This window comes from Oncorhynchus kisutch, unplaced genomic scaffold, assembly GCF_002021735.2.
Source record: "Oncorhynchus kisutch isolate 150728-3 unplaced genomic scaffold, Okis_V2 Okis01b-Okis20b_hom, whole genome shotgun sequence".
Taxonomy (NCBI): Eukaryota; Metazoa; Chordata; class Actinopteri; order Salmoniformes; family Salmonidae; genus Oncorhynchus; species Oncorhynchus kisutch.
Window position 1 is genome coordinate 8,460,384 of NW_022261978.1, and position 16,389 is coordinate 8,476,772.

General features: G+C 42.9%; 1 protein-coding gene across 1 annotated transcript; it reads right to left on the reverse strand.

The window, feature by feature from the left end:
- Positions 1–2,370: 2,370 nt before the first annotated feature.
- LOC109876901 (gastrula zinc finger protein xLCGF3.1-like) lies at positions 2,371–3,891 on the reverse strand. Its single transcript, XM_020469247.2, has 2 exons — positions 3,773–3,891; positions 2,371–3,613 (listed from the first exon to the last, which is right to left on the reverse strand). Exon 2 carries the CDS (start codon positions 3,510–3,512, stop codon positions 2,484–2,486), a length of 1,029 nt encoding a protein of 342 aa, XP_020324836.2. The 5' UTR covers positions 3,513–3,613; positions 3,773–3,891; the 3' UTR covers positions 2,371–2,483.
- Positions 3,892–16,389: the final 12,498 nt, after the last annotated feature.

The following is a 16,389-nucleotide window of genomic DNA, read 5'->3' on the forward strand; positions in this document are numbered from 1 at the left end:
AAAACCCTGTGTTACTGTAAAACCCCGTGTTACTGTAAAACCCTGTGTTACTGTAAAACCCCGTGTTACTAATGTGTTTCCCCAACACTGGTGCAATAACATCAATATGCAAATAAAACATTCCCAAGAGGAGAGTGATTGACTCGAGATAATATTTATTTTATTTTTTTACCTTTATTTAACTAGGCAAGTCAGTTAAGAACAAATTCTTATTTTCAATAACGGCCTAGGAACAGTGGGTTAACTACCTGTTCAGGGACAGAACGACAGATTTGTACCTTGTCAGCGCAGGGGTTTGAACTTGCAACCTTCCGGTTACTAGTCCAACGCTCTAACCACTAGGCTACCCTGCCTCTAACCGCTAGGCTACCCTGCCTCTAACCGCTAGGCTACCGTTCCTCTAACCGCTAGGCTACCGTTCCTCTAACCGCTAGGCTACCCTGCCTCTAACCGCTAGGCTACCCTGCCTCTAACCGCTAGGCTACCCTGCCTCTAACCGCTAGGCTACCCTGCCTCTAACCGCTAGGCTACCCTGCCTCTAACCGCTAGGCTACCCTGCCTCTAACCGCTAGGCTACCCTGCCTCTAACCGCTAGGTTACCCTGCCTCTAACCACTAGGCCACCCTGCCTCTAACCGCTAGGCTACCCTGCCTCTAACCACTAGGCCACCATACCCATACTCTTTAGTACATTTTCATATGAGAATATTACAGATGGACTTCAGGTCTTGCAGGATAATTATGCAGAGCCTGGGGTCAAGTGTTAACACACCCAGACAGTCACATGTACTCTTTTCCCCACCGGAGACCGGAGTTCAATCCACCCTCCCACCTCCCCCTCTGTTAACAAAGTGTTAAAAGGTAAAACATACAGTGGGGAGAACAAGTATTTGACACACTGCCGATTTTGCAGGTTTTCCTACTTACAAAGCATGTAGAGGTCTGTAATTTTCATCATCGGTACACTTCAACTGTGAGAGACAGAATCTAAAACAAAAATCCAGAAAATCACATTGTATGATTTTTAAGTAATTAATTTGCATTTTGTTGCATGACATAAATATTTGATCACCTACCAACCAGTAAGAATTCCGTCTCTCACAGACCTGTTAGTTTTTCTTTAAGAAGCCCTCCTGTTCTCCACTCATTACCTGTATTAACTGCACCTGTTTGAACTCGTGACCTGTATAAAAGACACCTGTCCACACACTCAATCAAACAGACTCCAACCTCTCCACAATGGCAAAGACCAGAGAGCTGTGTAAGAACATCAGGGATAAAATTGTAGACCTGCACAAGGCTGGGATGGGCTACAGGACAATAGGCAAGCAGCTTGGTGAGAAGGCAACAACTGTTGGCGCAATTATTAGAAAATGGAAGAAGTTCAAGATGACGGTCAATCACCCTCGGTCTGGGGCTCCATGCAAGATCTCACCTCGTGGGGCATCAATGATCATGAGAAAGGTGAGGGATCAGCCCAGAACTACACGGCAGGACCTGGTCAATGACCTGAAGGGAGCTGGGAACACAGTCTCAAAGAAAACCATTAGTAACACACTACGCCGTCATGGATTAAGATCCTGCAGCGCACGCAGGTCCCCCTGCTCAAGCCAGCGCATGTCCAGGCCCGTCTGAAGTTTGCCAATGACCATCTGGATGATCCAGAGGAGGAATGGGAGAAGGTCATGTGGTCTGATGAGACAAAATTATATATTTTTGGTCTAAACTCCACTTGCCATGTTTGGAGGAAGAAGAAGGATGAGTACAACCCCAAGAACACCATCCCAACTGTGAAGCATGGAGGTGGAAACATCATTCTTTGGGGATGCTTTTCTGCAAAGGGTACAGGACGACTGCACCGTATTGAGGGGAGGATGGACGAGGCCATATATCGTGAGATCTTGGCCAACAACCTCCTTCCCTCAGTAAGAGCATTGAAGATGGGTCGTGGCTGGGTCTTCCAGCATGACAATGACCCGAAACACACAGCCAGGGCAACTAAGGAGTGGCTCCGTAAGAAGCATCTCAAGGTCCTGGAGTGGCCTAGCCAGTCTCCAGACCTGAACCCAATAGAAAATCTTTGGAGGGAGCTGAAAGTCTGTATTGCCCAGCGACAGCCCCGAAACCTGAAGGATCTGGAGAAGGTCTGTATGGAGGAGTGGGCAAAAATCCCTGCTGCAGTGTGTGCAAAACTGGTCAAGAACTACAGGAAACGCATGATCTCTGTAATTGCAAACAAAGGTTTCTATACCAAATAAGTTCTGCTTTTCTGATGTATCAAATACTTATGTCATGCAATAAAATGCAAATTAATTACTTAAAAATCATACAATGTGATTTTCTGATTTTCTTTTTGTTTTAGAAAATTACAGACCTCTACATGCTTTGTAAGTAGGAAAACCTGCAAAATCGGCAGTGTATCAAATACTTGTTCTCCCCACTGTACATGTAAAAAAAGGTTTAACAGAATAATTACAAAAACAGTCAGTCAATATTAGTTAGATATGTAGCCGCCCAGCTTGGCAGCTCCATTATAAGGTCAGTGTTGGGCACTGCACTGTGAATTACTTCTTGATGTTCTTTCAGCATTTCTTTCCATTTAAAACAATTCCCGCACTGATCACAGCTGTATGGCTTCTCTCCCGTGTGTATTCTCTGGTGTTGCTTTAGATTTCCTTTCTCGCTGAAGGTCTTCCCACATTGGGAGCAGTGGAAAGGATTCTCCCCTGTGTGTCCTCTCTGATGTTGCTTTAGGACATTTAACCGACTGAAGCTTTTTCCACATTGAGAGCAGTGGTATGGCTTCTCTCCACTGTGTATTCTCTGATGTCTCTTTAAGTCTCCTGCCTGACCGAAGCTCTTACCACATTGCGAGCAATGGTGGGGCTTCTCTCCACTATGCATTCTCTGATGACTCTTAAGGCTTCCTTCCAATTTAAAACTCTTCCCACAATGATCACAACTGAACGGTTTCTCTTCTGTGTGAGTTATTTGGTGCTTCTTCAGATATGATGACAGACTGAAACTCTTCCCACACTGGGAGCAGTGAAAAGGTTTCTCTCTTGTGTGAGTTTGTTGGTGTTTCGTTAAATTTGATAACTGATTAAAACTCTTCCCACATTGGGAGCAGTGGAAAGGCTTCTCCTCTGTATGTATTTTCTGGTGTCTCTTCAAATGTATTGACCAACCAAAAGTCTTCCCACACAAGGAGCAGTGGAAAGGCTTCTCCCCTGTGTGTATTCTCTGGTGAGCCTTTACGGTGTCTACACGATGGAACCTCTTCCACGACTTCTTTCCTGTGTGAATAAGCTGGTGCCTCTTCAAAGTGCTCGGGGTCTGAAATCTCTCCGCACATTGACCATACGGGTGAGGCTTCTTTCTTTTGTGAATCTGATGGGGAGATTTGGGGTGAGTTGGACAAGTAAAACAGTCTCTGCAGTCTGTGCAGGGTCTTGGCCTACAAGTGTGCCTTCTCAACTCCTCTGGATCATAGAAACTAGTGAAGCAGTCCATGCAGTGGTGATGTTTCTGTCTTGAGTTCCTCTGTCTGTGTTTATGGTTTCCTGATGCTGTGGAACTGGGCTCACTGTCTGAACCTGGGTTGGAGCTCTCTCCTGTGGGAATATGAACAGATATGGGGATAGAATTAGAAAGGTAACATTGAAATGGGATTTAAAAGACTTTTGATGCAAGTAGAAGCAATATAATAGTTCTGGAATCCCCTGTGGCTGCCAAGGCAACAACCTCTCTCCGTACTCCATACCTGAACTTACCTGGGTCAGTGATACTATCTACTTCCTCCTCTTCCTCCTCTAGGTCTGGAGCAGACACTTCCCTGTTCTCCTCCTCTTCATTGACTGCTCTCTCCTCCTCCTCCTCCTCTTTGACTGCTCTCTCCTCCTCCACCTCCTCTTTGACTGCTCTCTCCTCCTCCACCTCCTCTTTGACTGCTCTCTCCTCCTCCACCTCCTCTTTGACTGCTCTCTCCTCCTCCACCTCCTCTTTGACTGCTCTCTCCACCTCCTCTTTGACTGCTCTCTCCACCTCCTCTTTGACTGCTCTCTCCACCTCCTCTTTGACTGCTCTCTCCTCCTCCACCTCCTCTTTGACTGCTCTCTCCTCCTCCACCTCCACTTTGACTGCTCTCTCCTCCTCCTCCTCCACTTTGACTGCTCTCTCCTCCTCCACCTCCACGTTGACTGCTCTCTCCTCCTCCTCCTCCACTTTGACTGCTCTCTCCTCCTCCTCCTCCACTTTGACTGCTCTCTCCTCCTCCTCCTCCACTTTGACTGCTCTCTCCTCCTCCTCCTCCACGTTGACTGCTCTCTCCTCCTCCACTTTGACTGCTCTCTCCTCCTCCACTTTGACTGCTCTCTCCTCCTCCACTTTGACTGCTCTCTCCTCCTCCACTTTGACTGCTCTCTCCTCCTCCTCCTCCTCCACTTTGACTGCTCTCTCCTCCTCCTCCTCCTCCACTTTGACTGCTCTCTCCTCCTCCTCCTCCACTTTGACTGCTCTCTCCTCCTCCTCCACCTCTGTGAGTGCTCTCTCCTCCTCCACCTCCATTTTGACTGCTCTCTCCTCCTCCTCCACTTTGACTGCTCTCTCCTCCGGGGACTCTGTGGACTTTGGTTCAGACATGGAAGGCTAGAGATGGATCCAAAAGAGGAAGCACATGTGAAAGGTGAGTTTCACAAAATACTGGAATATACAGCTTAGCAAATAAAGGAATAGACCATGCTAAATATTCCATGCACTAGGAATCCCTGCTAATAAAATGGAACTAGCTAGCTCACGTTGCTATGGTGATGGCAACGACAGCTAACGTCAGTAATGTGGAGTTATTATTTGGGTTATCTTTAGCTTACTGACCAGCCCTTGGTCATGATACAGTTCCAGTACATTACACAGAAGAGTCAATGGACGAAGGTATCTTCTGTAATTCATTCACAGATAGAGATCACAGCTACAGTACAGATCATTCACAGATAGAGATCACAGCTACAGTACAGATCATTCACAGATAGAGATCACAGCTACAGTACAGATCATTCACAGATAGAGATCACAGCTACAGTACAGATCATTCACAGATAGAGATCACAGCTACAGTACAGATCATTCACAGATAGAGATCACAGCTACAGTACAAATCATTCACAGATAGAGATCACAGCTACAGTACAAATCATTCACAGATAGAGATCACAGCTACAGTACAGATCATTCACAGATAGAGATCACAGCTACAGTACAAATCATTCACAGATAGAGATCACAGCTACAGTACAAATCATTCACAGATAGAGATCACAGCTACAGTACAGATCATTCACAGATAGAGATCACAGCTACATTACAGATCATTCACCGATAGAGATCACAGCTACAATACAGATCATTCACAGATAGAGATCACAGCTACAGTACAGATCATTCACAGAGAGATCACAGCTACAATACAGATCATTCACAGATAGAGATCACAGCTACAGTACAAATCATTCACAGATAGAGATCACAGCTACAGTACAGATCATTCACAGATAGAGATCACAGCTACAGTACAGATCATTCACAGATAGAGATCACAGCTACAGTACAGATCATTCACAGATAGAGATCACAGCTACAGTACAAATCATTCACAGATAGAGATCACAGCTACAATACAGATCATTCACAGATAGAGATCACAGCTACAGTACAAATCATTCACAGATAGAGATCACAGCTACAGTACAGATCATTCACAGATAGAGATCACAGCTACAATACAGATCATTCACAGATAGAGATCACAGCTACAATACAGATCATTCACAGATAGAGATCACAGCTACAATACAGATCATTCCAAGCAAACCGTTTGAAGCACTTATTCAGTCTTCCACAAAATAAAAAGTTTTTCCAAATCATTTATTTCATTTTCGCGCTTTATCAAACAATAACTTTGATATCAGGGGTAGAGTGAGGCTGCAGTAGCCTACTGGGGTTGCTCTTTAGCAAATTGTGAAATCACAATGTGTTTACAGTCATGACATACAAAACACACACAAAGTAGTTATGTTACAGGGAACTTTGACCCCGTGTCAAAAAATGGCTTGTAAACTTGTTTTAATGTGTGTCACTAGTAGATGATGAATTCAGTGTGATCACCATCGTAGACCATACGATGCCCATGTTATGCCATCTTAAAGATGTTGCCTCTGATCTGAGGACACACACACACTAGAGCCAGCTATACCCTTCCTGTGACAAATGTATTAGAAATAAACTGACATCACATTTACATAAGTATTCAGACCCTTTACTCTGTTTCCAGATTATAACCAGCGCACTTCTGTAAAAGCGTTACGTGGTTGCTGCACATATCATTGCATAGTGCAGGAAATACACACGAGTTCAGGGGCCTTGCTTTACAAAAGTTATCAATTTTCACTGTTGTATCCAAAACGGCTTTCAAGCGGCAGACATTCCCTTGGCAGCAAGAGCCTCTCGTGGATGCTGCTGTGGACCCAAGTGGCATCGGGAACAACTGCTTGCACGCGCGTTACCACTCCACTATGTCTCCCTGTCATGAGTTTTGCGCCATCAGTAAAAAAAAATCAACACGAGCAGCAGCTACGTTACGGACCGTTAATGGAATTCCCGCGAGAGTGTAGGGGTTAATGTGATTAGATGTTAACTATTTGACTAGGCAGGCTACCTGCATTTAACATTATGTTATTTCGCTGAACACGAGATGGTTTAATTGTATTTTTGGCAGTGAAACGAGGCTACTCAAGCGGGAAAAAACCCTCAACCAAATGTATAGCCCTGTTGGAAAATATAAATGGACTGATTGAAAATGTGATAAAAAAAAAAAAAAAAAAAAAAATATATATATATATATATGTATATGAATCAATGTTTTATTTGGCGTACCCCCGACGGCATTGCGCGTAACCCAGTTTGCTGCACATGCTTGGAATTAGTTGTAGCTATCGTCTCGTGCACCAAAGACTGAAGCGACGATGGGTTGACTGCGTTTTGCGAGTTTCTGGCTCACTTGACTGCTAACTAGATACATTTCGAGCCATATAGTTTAAAGCAAATGAGATTTGAAACAGACATTTGATTTGTAATCACTAAATGACTAATGAATACTGAAATGAAGTTGGCTAGCTAGCCTCCTTAGCTACCTAACTATCGGCCTAGTTAGCCAGGCTAACTTACTAGCCAGTGATCCGAGTAGCCAATGGATGTCATGTTAAAAATGAACAATTTACACTTCATATATTTTTGACATTGACACTCAATATGGGGATTCACAACACAGCGCACTGAATATAAACATAATTGCTTGCTATATACTGTTAGCAAGCTAGCTAGCTAGAGCAATAGGCGGCTAATTGTTGCTCTGGTGCACGTGGACAAATACTCCGACGACTAAATGATTCTTTCTGTATTTGCAAACGTTCTAGAATATGTTACAAAGCTTGATTTTCACCTTGATACTTGATTTAGAACGGTCTTGTAGCCCTCTTTTACCAGAACGAGATATGTGCTGACAACGGGAGAATACAGATCTGCATTCTCAAGACAGTCACGGCTGCGCTAGATGCTCACATTGCGCAACTCCAATTACAGCTTTCATTATGAAAATAATATGATATTCTACCCAGTTGTTTGGAGATTTTCAGGCCAGATCATATGAGAAGCGGCTTGAAAACCCACACTGGCGAAAGAAATAAACGTTTTTTTTTTACACAAGCAATCTGTTTTTATTTTATTATGGTTCGATAGGACCGTCTTGTTGAATGGAGCGACCACACATTGTTTTAATCACAACTTCACTTTTTAAACATTTCTTTCAGGTTGCATAATCATAACAATATACTATACCTTATTGACCAAACAGGTATCCTGAATGATTCCCTAACCCAGCATTAAGAAGGTATCCTGAATGATTCCCTAACCCGGCATTAAGAAGGTATCCTGAATGATTCCCTAACCCGGCATTAAGAAGGTATCCTGAATGATTCCCTAACCCGGCATTAAGAAGGTATCCTGAATGATTGCCTAACCCGGCATTAAGAAGGTATCCTGAATGATTCCCTAACCCGGCATTAAGAAGGTATACTGAATGATTCCCTAACCCGGCATTAAGAAGGTATCCTGAATGCAGTGGTTGAAAAAGTACCCAGTTGTCATACTTGAGTAAAAGTAAAGCTACATTAATAGAAAATGACTCCAGTAAAAGTGAGTCACCCAGTAAAATACTACTTGAGTAAAAGTCTAAAAGTATTTGGTTTCAAAAGTAAAAGTATAAATCATAAAAAAATATATTTTGACATATATTTTACATTTATTTTGACATATATTTTCAAATTCCTTATATTGAGCAAACCAGAGGTTTGTATTTTTTAAATTGTATTTACGGATAGCCAGAAGCACACTCCCAACACACAGACATAATTTACAAAGCATTTGTGTTTAGTGAGACCGCCAGAGCAGAGACAGTAGGGATGACCAGGGATGTTCTCTAGATACATTCGCTGTCAAAGCAGCCTGCGAGGAGAAGACAACCAGACCAGGCTGATGAAACGTAAAGGGTACCAGGTATCAACAACATTTCAGAGGAACATCAGCCACTGTGCAATGCAACCAGTCAGCTAGAACAAAGAGCAGCAGAGAAAGTACTAAAACACTAGGTGTATGGTATCTAAAGTCCACTACTTCTCCACAAAACACCAGCCCCTAGAGGTATGTAAAGTCCACTACTTCTCCACAAAACACCAGCCCCTAGAGGTATCTAAAGTCCACTACTTCTCCACAAAACACCAGCCCCTAGAGGTATCTAAAGTCCACTACTTCTCCACAAAACACCAGCCCCTAGAGGTATGTAAAGTCCACTACTTCTCCACAAAACACCAGCCCCTAGAGGTATGTAAAGTCCACTACTTCTCCACAAAACACCAGCCCCTAGAGGTATGTAAAGTCCACTACCTATCCACAAAACACCAGCCCCTAGAGGTATCTAAAGTCCACTACTTCTCCACAAAACACCAGCCCCTAGAGGTATCTAAAGTCCACTACTTCTCCACAAAACACCAGCCCCTAGAGGTATCTAAAGTCCACTACTTCTCCACAAAACACCAGCCCCTAGAGGTATGTAAAGTCCACTACTTCTCCACAAAACACCAGCCCCTAGAGGTATGTAAAGTCCACTACCTATCCACAAAACACCAGCCCCTAGAGGTATCTAAAGTCCACTACTTCTCCACAAAACACCAGCCCCTAGAGGTATCTAAAGTCCACTACTTCTCCACAAAACACCAGCCCCTAGAGGTATCTAAAGTCCACTACTTCTCCACAAAACACCAGCCCCTAGAGGTATGTAAAGTCCACTACTTCTCCACAAAACACCAGCCCCTAGAGGTATGTAAAGTCCACTACTTCTCCACAAAACACCAGCCCCTAGAGGTATGTAAAGTCCACTACTTCTCCACAAAACACCAGCCCCTAGAGGTATGTAAAGTCCACTACTTCTCCACAAAACACCAGCCCCTAGAGGTATGTAAAGTCCACTACCTATCCACAAAACACCAGCCCCTAGAGGTATGTAAAGTCCACTACCTATCCACAAAACACCAGCCCCTAGAGGTATGTAAAGTCCACTACTTCTCCACAAAACACAAGCCCCTAGAGGTATGTAATGTCCACTACTTCTCCACAAAACACCAGCCCCTAGAGGTATGTAAAGTCCACTACTTCTCCACAAAACACCAGCCCCTAGAGGTATCTAAAGTCCACTACTTCTCCACAAAACACCAGCCCCTAGAGGTATCTAAAGTCCACTACTTCTCCACAAAACACCAGCCCCTAGAGGTATCTAAAGTCCACTACTTCTGCACAAAACACCAGCCCCTAGAGGTATGTAAAGTCCACTACTTCTCCACAAAACACCAGCCCCTAGAGGTATCTAAAGTCCACTACTTCCGCACAAAACACCAGCCCCTAGAGGTATGTAAAGTCCACTACTTCCCCACAAAACACCAGCCCCTAGAGGTATGTAAAGTCCACTACCTATCCACAAAACACCAGCCCCTAGAGGTATGTAAAGTCCACTACTTCTCCACAAAACACCAGCCCCTAGAGGTATCTAAAGTCCACTACTTCTCCACAAAACACCAGCCCCTAGAGGTATCTAAAGTCCACTACTTCTCCACAAAACACCAGCCCCTAGAGGTATGTAAAGTCCACTACTTCTCCACAAAACACCAGCCCCTAGAGGTATGTAAAGTCCACTACTTCTCCACAAAACACCAGCCCCTAGAGGTATGTAAAGTCCACTACCTATCCACAAAACACCAGCCCCTAGAGGTATCTAAAGTCCACTACTTCTCCACAAAACACCAGCCCCTAGAGGTATCTAAAGTCCACTACTTCTCCACAAAACACCAGCCCCTAGAGGTATCTAAAGTCCACTACTTCTCCACAAAACACCAGCCCCTAGAGGTATGTAAAGTCCACTACTTCTCCACAAAACACCAGCCCCTAGAGGTATGTAAAGTCCACTACCTATCCACAAAACACCAGCCCCTAGAGGTATCTAAAGTCCACTACTTCTCCACAAAACACCAGCCCCTAGAGGTATCTAAAGTCCACTACTTCTCCACAAAACACCAGCCCCTAGAGGTATCTAAAGTCCACTACTTCTCCACAAAACACCAGCCCCTAGAGGTATGTAAAGTCCACTACTTCTCCACAAAACACCAGCCCCTAGAGGTATGTAAAGTCCACTACTTCTCCACAAAACACCAGCCCCTAGAGGTATGTAAAGTCCACTACTTCTGCACAAAACACCAGCCCCTAGAGGTATGTAAAGTCCACTACTTCCCCACAAAACACCAGCCCCTAGAGGTATGTAAAGTCCACTACCTATCCACAAAACACCAGCCCCTAGAGGTATGTAAAGTCCACTACCTATCCACAAAACACCAGCCCCTAGAGGTATGTAAAGTCCACTACTTCTCCACAAAACACCAGCCCCTAGAGGTATGTAAAGTCCACTACTTCTGCACAAAACACCAGCCCCTAGAGGTATGTAAAGTCCACTACTTCTCCACAAAACACCAGCCCCTAGAGGTATGTAAAGTCCACTACTTCTCCACAAAACACCAGCCCCTAGAGGTATGTAAAGTCCACTACTTCTCCACAAAACACCAGCCCCTAGAGGTATGTAAAGTCCACTACCTATCCACAAAACACCAGCCCCTAGAGGTATGTAAAGTCCACTACCTATCCACAAAACACCAGCCCCTAGAGGTATGTAAAGTCCACTACTTCTCCACAAAACACAAGCCCCTAGAGGTATGTAATGTCCACTACTTCTCCACAAAACACCAGCCCCTAGAGGTATGTAAAGTCCACTACTTCTCCACAAAACACCAGCCCCTAGAGGTATCTAAAGTCCACTACTTCTCCACAAAACACCAGCCCCTAGAGGTATCTAAAGTCCACTACTTCTCCACAAAACACCAGCCCCTAGAGGTATCTAAAGTCCACTACTTCTCCACAAAACACCAGCCCCTAGAGGTATGTAAAGTCCACTACTTCTCCACAAAACACCAGCCCCTAGAGGTATGTAAAGTCCACTACTTCTGCACAAAACACCAGCCCCTAGAGGTATGTAAAGTCCACTACTTCCCCACAAAACACCAGCCCCTAGAGGTATGTAAAGTCCACTACCTATCCACAAAACACCAGCCCCTAGAGGTATGTAAAGTCCACTACCTATCCACAAAACACCAGCCCCTAGAGGTATGTAAAGTCCACTACCTATCCACAAAACACCAGCCCCTAGAGGTATGTAAAGTCCACTACTTCTCCACAAAACACCAGCCCCTAGAGGTATCTAAAGTCCACTACTTCTCCACAAAACACCAGCCCCTAGAGGTATCTAAAGTCCACTACTTCTCCACAAAACACCAGCCCCTAGAGGTATGTAAAGTCCACTACTTCTGCACAAAACACCAGCCCCTAGAGGTATGTAAAGTCCACTACTTCTGCACAAAACACCAGCCCCTAGAGGTATGTAAAGTCCACTACTTCTCCACAAAACACCAGCCCCTAGAGGTATGTAAAGTCCACTACTTCCCCACAAAACACCAGCCCCTAGAGGTATGTAAAGTCCACTACCTATCCACAAAACACCAGCCCCTAGAGGTATGTAAAGTCCACTACCTATCCACAAAACACCAGCCCCTAGAGGTATGTAAAGTCCACTACTTCTCCACAAAACACCAGCCCCTAGAGGTATGTAAAGTCCACTACTTCTGCACAAAACACCAGCCCCTAGAGGTATGTAAAGTAAACTCCCTCTCCACAAAACACCAGCCCCTAGAGGTATGTAAAGTCCACTACTTCTGCACAAAACACCAGCCCCTAGAGGTATGTAAAGTAAACTCCCTCTCCACAAAACACCAGCCCCTAGAGGTATGTAAAGTCCACTACTTCTCCACAAAACACCAACCCCTAGAGGTATGTAAAGTCCACTACCTCTCCACAAAACAAAACACCGGACTGTTCAACCTAGTAGGTAAAAGGTGTATTGTGAAACATAGTTTCAACAACATACCTGTCTCAGCAGTCTGGGATACAGGGGCACAGGCAAGCCTCATCAATGACGAATGGCGATGCCAGTACCTTCCTCACACCATCACCCGAGAGATAGGTGAGATACTAGGACCAGGACAGCTCACATGTATGGCAGCCAATCAGACAATACCATTCATTAGTTGAATAGCTGTAGAGTTCAAGCTGAACAGTTCAGGTGTTTCCAGACCCAGTCTCCAAATAACAGCGCTTGTGTTCAGTGATCCTACTGATAGGTACAGGAGCCTATCATAGGTTTCAGTGTGATAGAGGAAGTAATCAAGGGGTCAACAACAACCGGGAATTACATGAACTTGCTATTTAAAGCAACAGTTTTTGTGACAAAACTATCGTTAGAGTTGAAAATGAGATGGAAACATTTAACTTTAACTACATGAAAATGTAAGCATAAAAGTGCTTGTTGTGTGCACTGTCATCACGCAGTGACTTTTACATTTGTTGGAAACACCACTGGTGGGAAAACGGCCATATTTGATTTATGCAGATGTTTTGTATATTCACATGAAGATCTGTCGCCAGTTGGATGGAAACCTAGCTACTGACTGTCAGAACAAGAGAAAACCCGCTGATGCACTACCACATTCCGAACTTGCACCTTGTGGATTCTACTATTCGACCTCGCAACAGTAAGTTGAGACCCCGACTGAACACTTATGGTGCTTATTTACATTTTAGTCATTTAGGAAACGCTCTTATCCCGAGCTGCCTGGGCGCCAGCCCTGCCAGGGTGATCACCTTCCAAATTAAAGACCCCCATTGAAACTGATGAAAATAGTGAACTCATGCTACAATTGGACTAGATAATGCTAAACCAGGTTGGAATTGTATTTAAATTGAACATAAAATTATTAGCTAATTTTACAAAAAAAGTGGATGTATTAGACTTCAGAATTGCGTTAGCGGTATACTGCACTGTACATGCGTACCTATGGATTGTTGATCCATGAAACCCGAGATCAGCCTACTTCAGGGACACCAACAGATTACAACTCTGAAGAGTTTCCACAAATATTAGCTTTGTAGCTATTTTTTGCTGGACATCGACTGTCCCAAATCAGCCCTTTTAGCGTATATAACATTCATATTGCACTGTAGCCTTACCTATGGAGTGCGCACCCATGACCTGGGCTATCAGCCTACTCAGTGACACCCACAGAACACAACTCGGACTATTAGCGTCATAGTTCTTATTGTGGGACTACTGTACATGCGCATATTGAGAAAAATTCACAAAATCTTTCTTTAATATGTTATCTTGTATCTTAATACCATTTTGTTTGGATGCAATGGTGATGTGTTGCTCAAATATGAATATTATTTGACAAACCCATCCCCATTACTTCCAAGCTAAATGATGTGAAGTGGTTTGACCGTTTTAGCAGTTCATCACCGTTCCCAGGTGTGTAGTGGAGGTATACATGTTATGCCCCTGAAAAAGGGGAGAAATAATCACGAGTGATAGTGTTTTTTTCATAATTCAAATTTTAGTGCAATATTTTACAAAAGTAACATTACAAAACAACAGAAAAACCATTATACAAATAACACAGCAAAATCTTATTAACAACGCACATGTTCATTCACAATCGACATAAAATGGCAGCTACTCTCAGTACGATGCTATTCTTCACTTCAACCGAGCAGGGCTAATATTACTCTCTGCAAACTTCCTCAAGATGTTACTAAGACACACCTTAAACACTCTTGACATGTTAGCGAGTTATTACATTTAAATTACTCTTTATCATCAATAACGTACCTGAAAAATGAGGAGAAATAATCACGAGAGTAATACGGTGTTGTTTTCTCAATTAAACTTTTAGTGCAACGAGAAAAGACCGCGATTTCCCCGGGAATATGGGTGGAGACCAGAGCAATCGATCTCAGGTTTATAGATTAAGAGCATTTCGTAGATCACAGATTAACACTTTTAGGCACCACAAAATCAAGTAATCAATATAACGTTTACACATTACAGAGAGAGAGAGACACATTCCTCTCACAATTTGTACCCTTTGACAGATTTTAACTTTAACACCATTATATGAATGTTATCAATCTCTATCAACTAATACTGAATGCATGATCTTTTTAACCTTAGATGTTTTAAGATCCTCACATACTATGAATTTACTAATACCTTTTAATGTATAACAGGCTATGGATATTTCCTTTAACCTGTCACATACACAGGTACATGCTTTACACTCACTTAGTGGGCATTGCATATACTTAATTCTTAAATGCATATACTTCAATCTTAATTCTTAAATCTCCACTGATACGTATCAGAGTAGTGTAGTGGACGTTTACCTTGTATCGATTAATAGGGATTACGGAACAGATCGGAATGTTTATCTTAAAATGTTACTGAACTGTTATTTATTCGCATTTTAGGCGCGGCAGTAGACCTACGAAATGCAATTAGCAGGAAAAACACGCACAAAAAAAACAGGCGGTTTCATAAACAGAGATGGAGAAACCCATTATGAAGAGAGGGGATTTAAAGATGCAACAACTATCACGGTTTGACGATATGATTAGCATCATGCCTTTAGGTGCTAGACAATGAAATAAAGTTGGAAGAAAACCCAATAGAACAGGAGAATGCATATGAGTACGTCTTTATACAAATGTATTGCCTCAACGTTTCTATGGTGGGATTTTAGCTATAGGCTAGTTTGAAGCAATGTAAGATTTGCCTCATAATATGACGTAAAACACAATGTCAAACAATTAAGGAACAGGATAAATATAGCGACGCTTATGATTGGCCTAGCCGTCTTATGGTAGATGGAAAGGCCCGCCCAAAAACATTCTATATTGAATGTTAACTAGCCTATGACTACCTGTCAGAATGATATCATGATTATTTGCGTCAATCCAGTGGCCATTCCTTTTGCAAATTCCCTCATATACTACAGAAACACTTATAATCAGACAATAGGGCTAGGTGCCTGCACACTTGAAACAATGGGTAACTACTCTCAAAAATGTAAATGTTAGATTATTCCCAGACCTCAAAAGTCGTCTCCTGATGTGGGTTAAGCATTGTTATGGATTTAGAACCTACAATTTTGTAATTTTCGGAGAGAAAAAATGTGTGACCTGAAAAATAAAAATGGGGAAAGTTTGAAACCTGTGAATTTCTAACTCCATTTATTAGTTTCAATAGTAGGCCTACTGCACAGTACCGTTTGGGTTGGCCTGACTGTGAAAGACCAATATGGGATTTATCATTTTAAATTTTAAGTCGAGCCTTTTGGAAAAATTTGGGCAAAATTAAAGTACATCCACTTCTCCAGGCACCACTATACCTCTGACGAAACAAAGCAACTTTTTACTCAAACTGTTTGTATTAAGGGTCGATAGTTCCATCTTGTGGTTGAACGGAGCTACTACACCTATTGCAATCTCTTCAGTTAGGTTAGGTAGTGATAATACAATAACCAGCATGAACAGTACGGTAATATTCCGTTTTTACATCATGGTGTGTCTCAGAACGCTGACATTGAATCACAAATAAACACAAACATAATGACACAGAAAAAGATTACACAAAGCTGAATGTGACATTTAAACCTATTAAAGGCAAACCTGACTAATTTAAAGGGTTTGGAAGTTTAGCTGTATCTGTGAGCTGTTGGCTAGAGCGCACGTGCCAATTTAACGCAACAGTTTTTAATAACAAAACCATCAGTAGAGTTGAAAGTGCGATGGAAACACA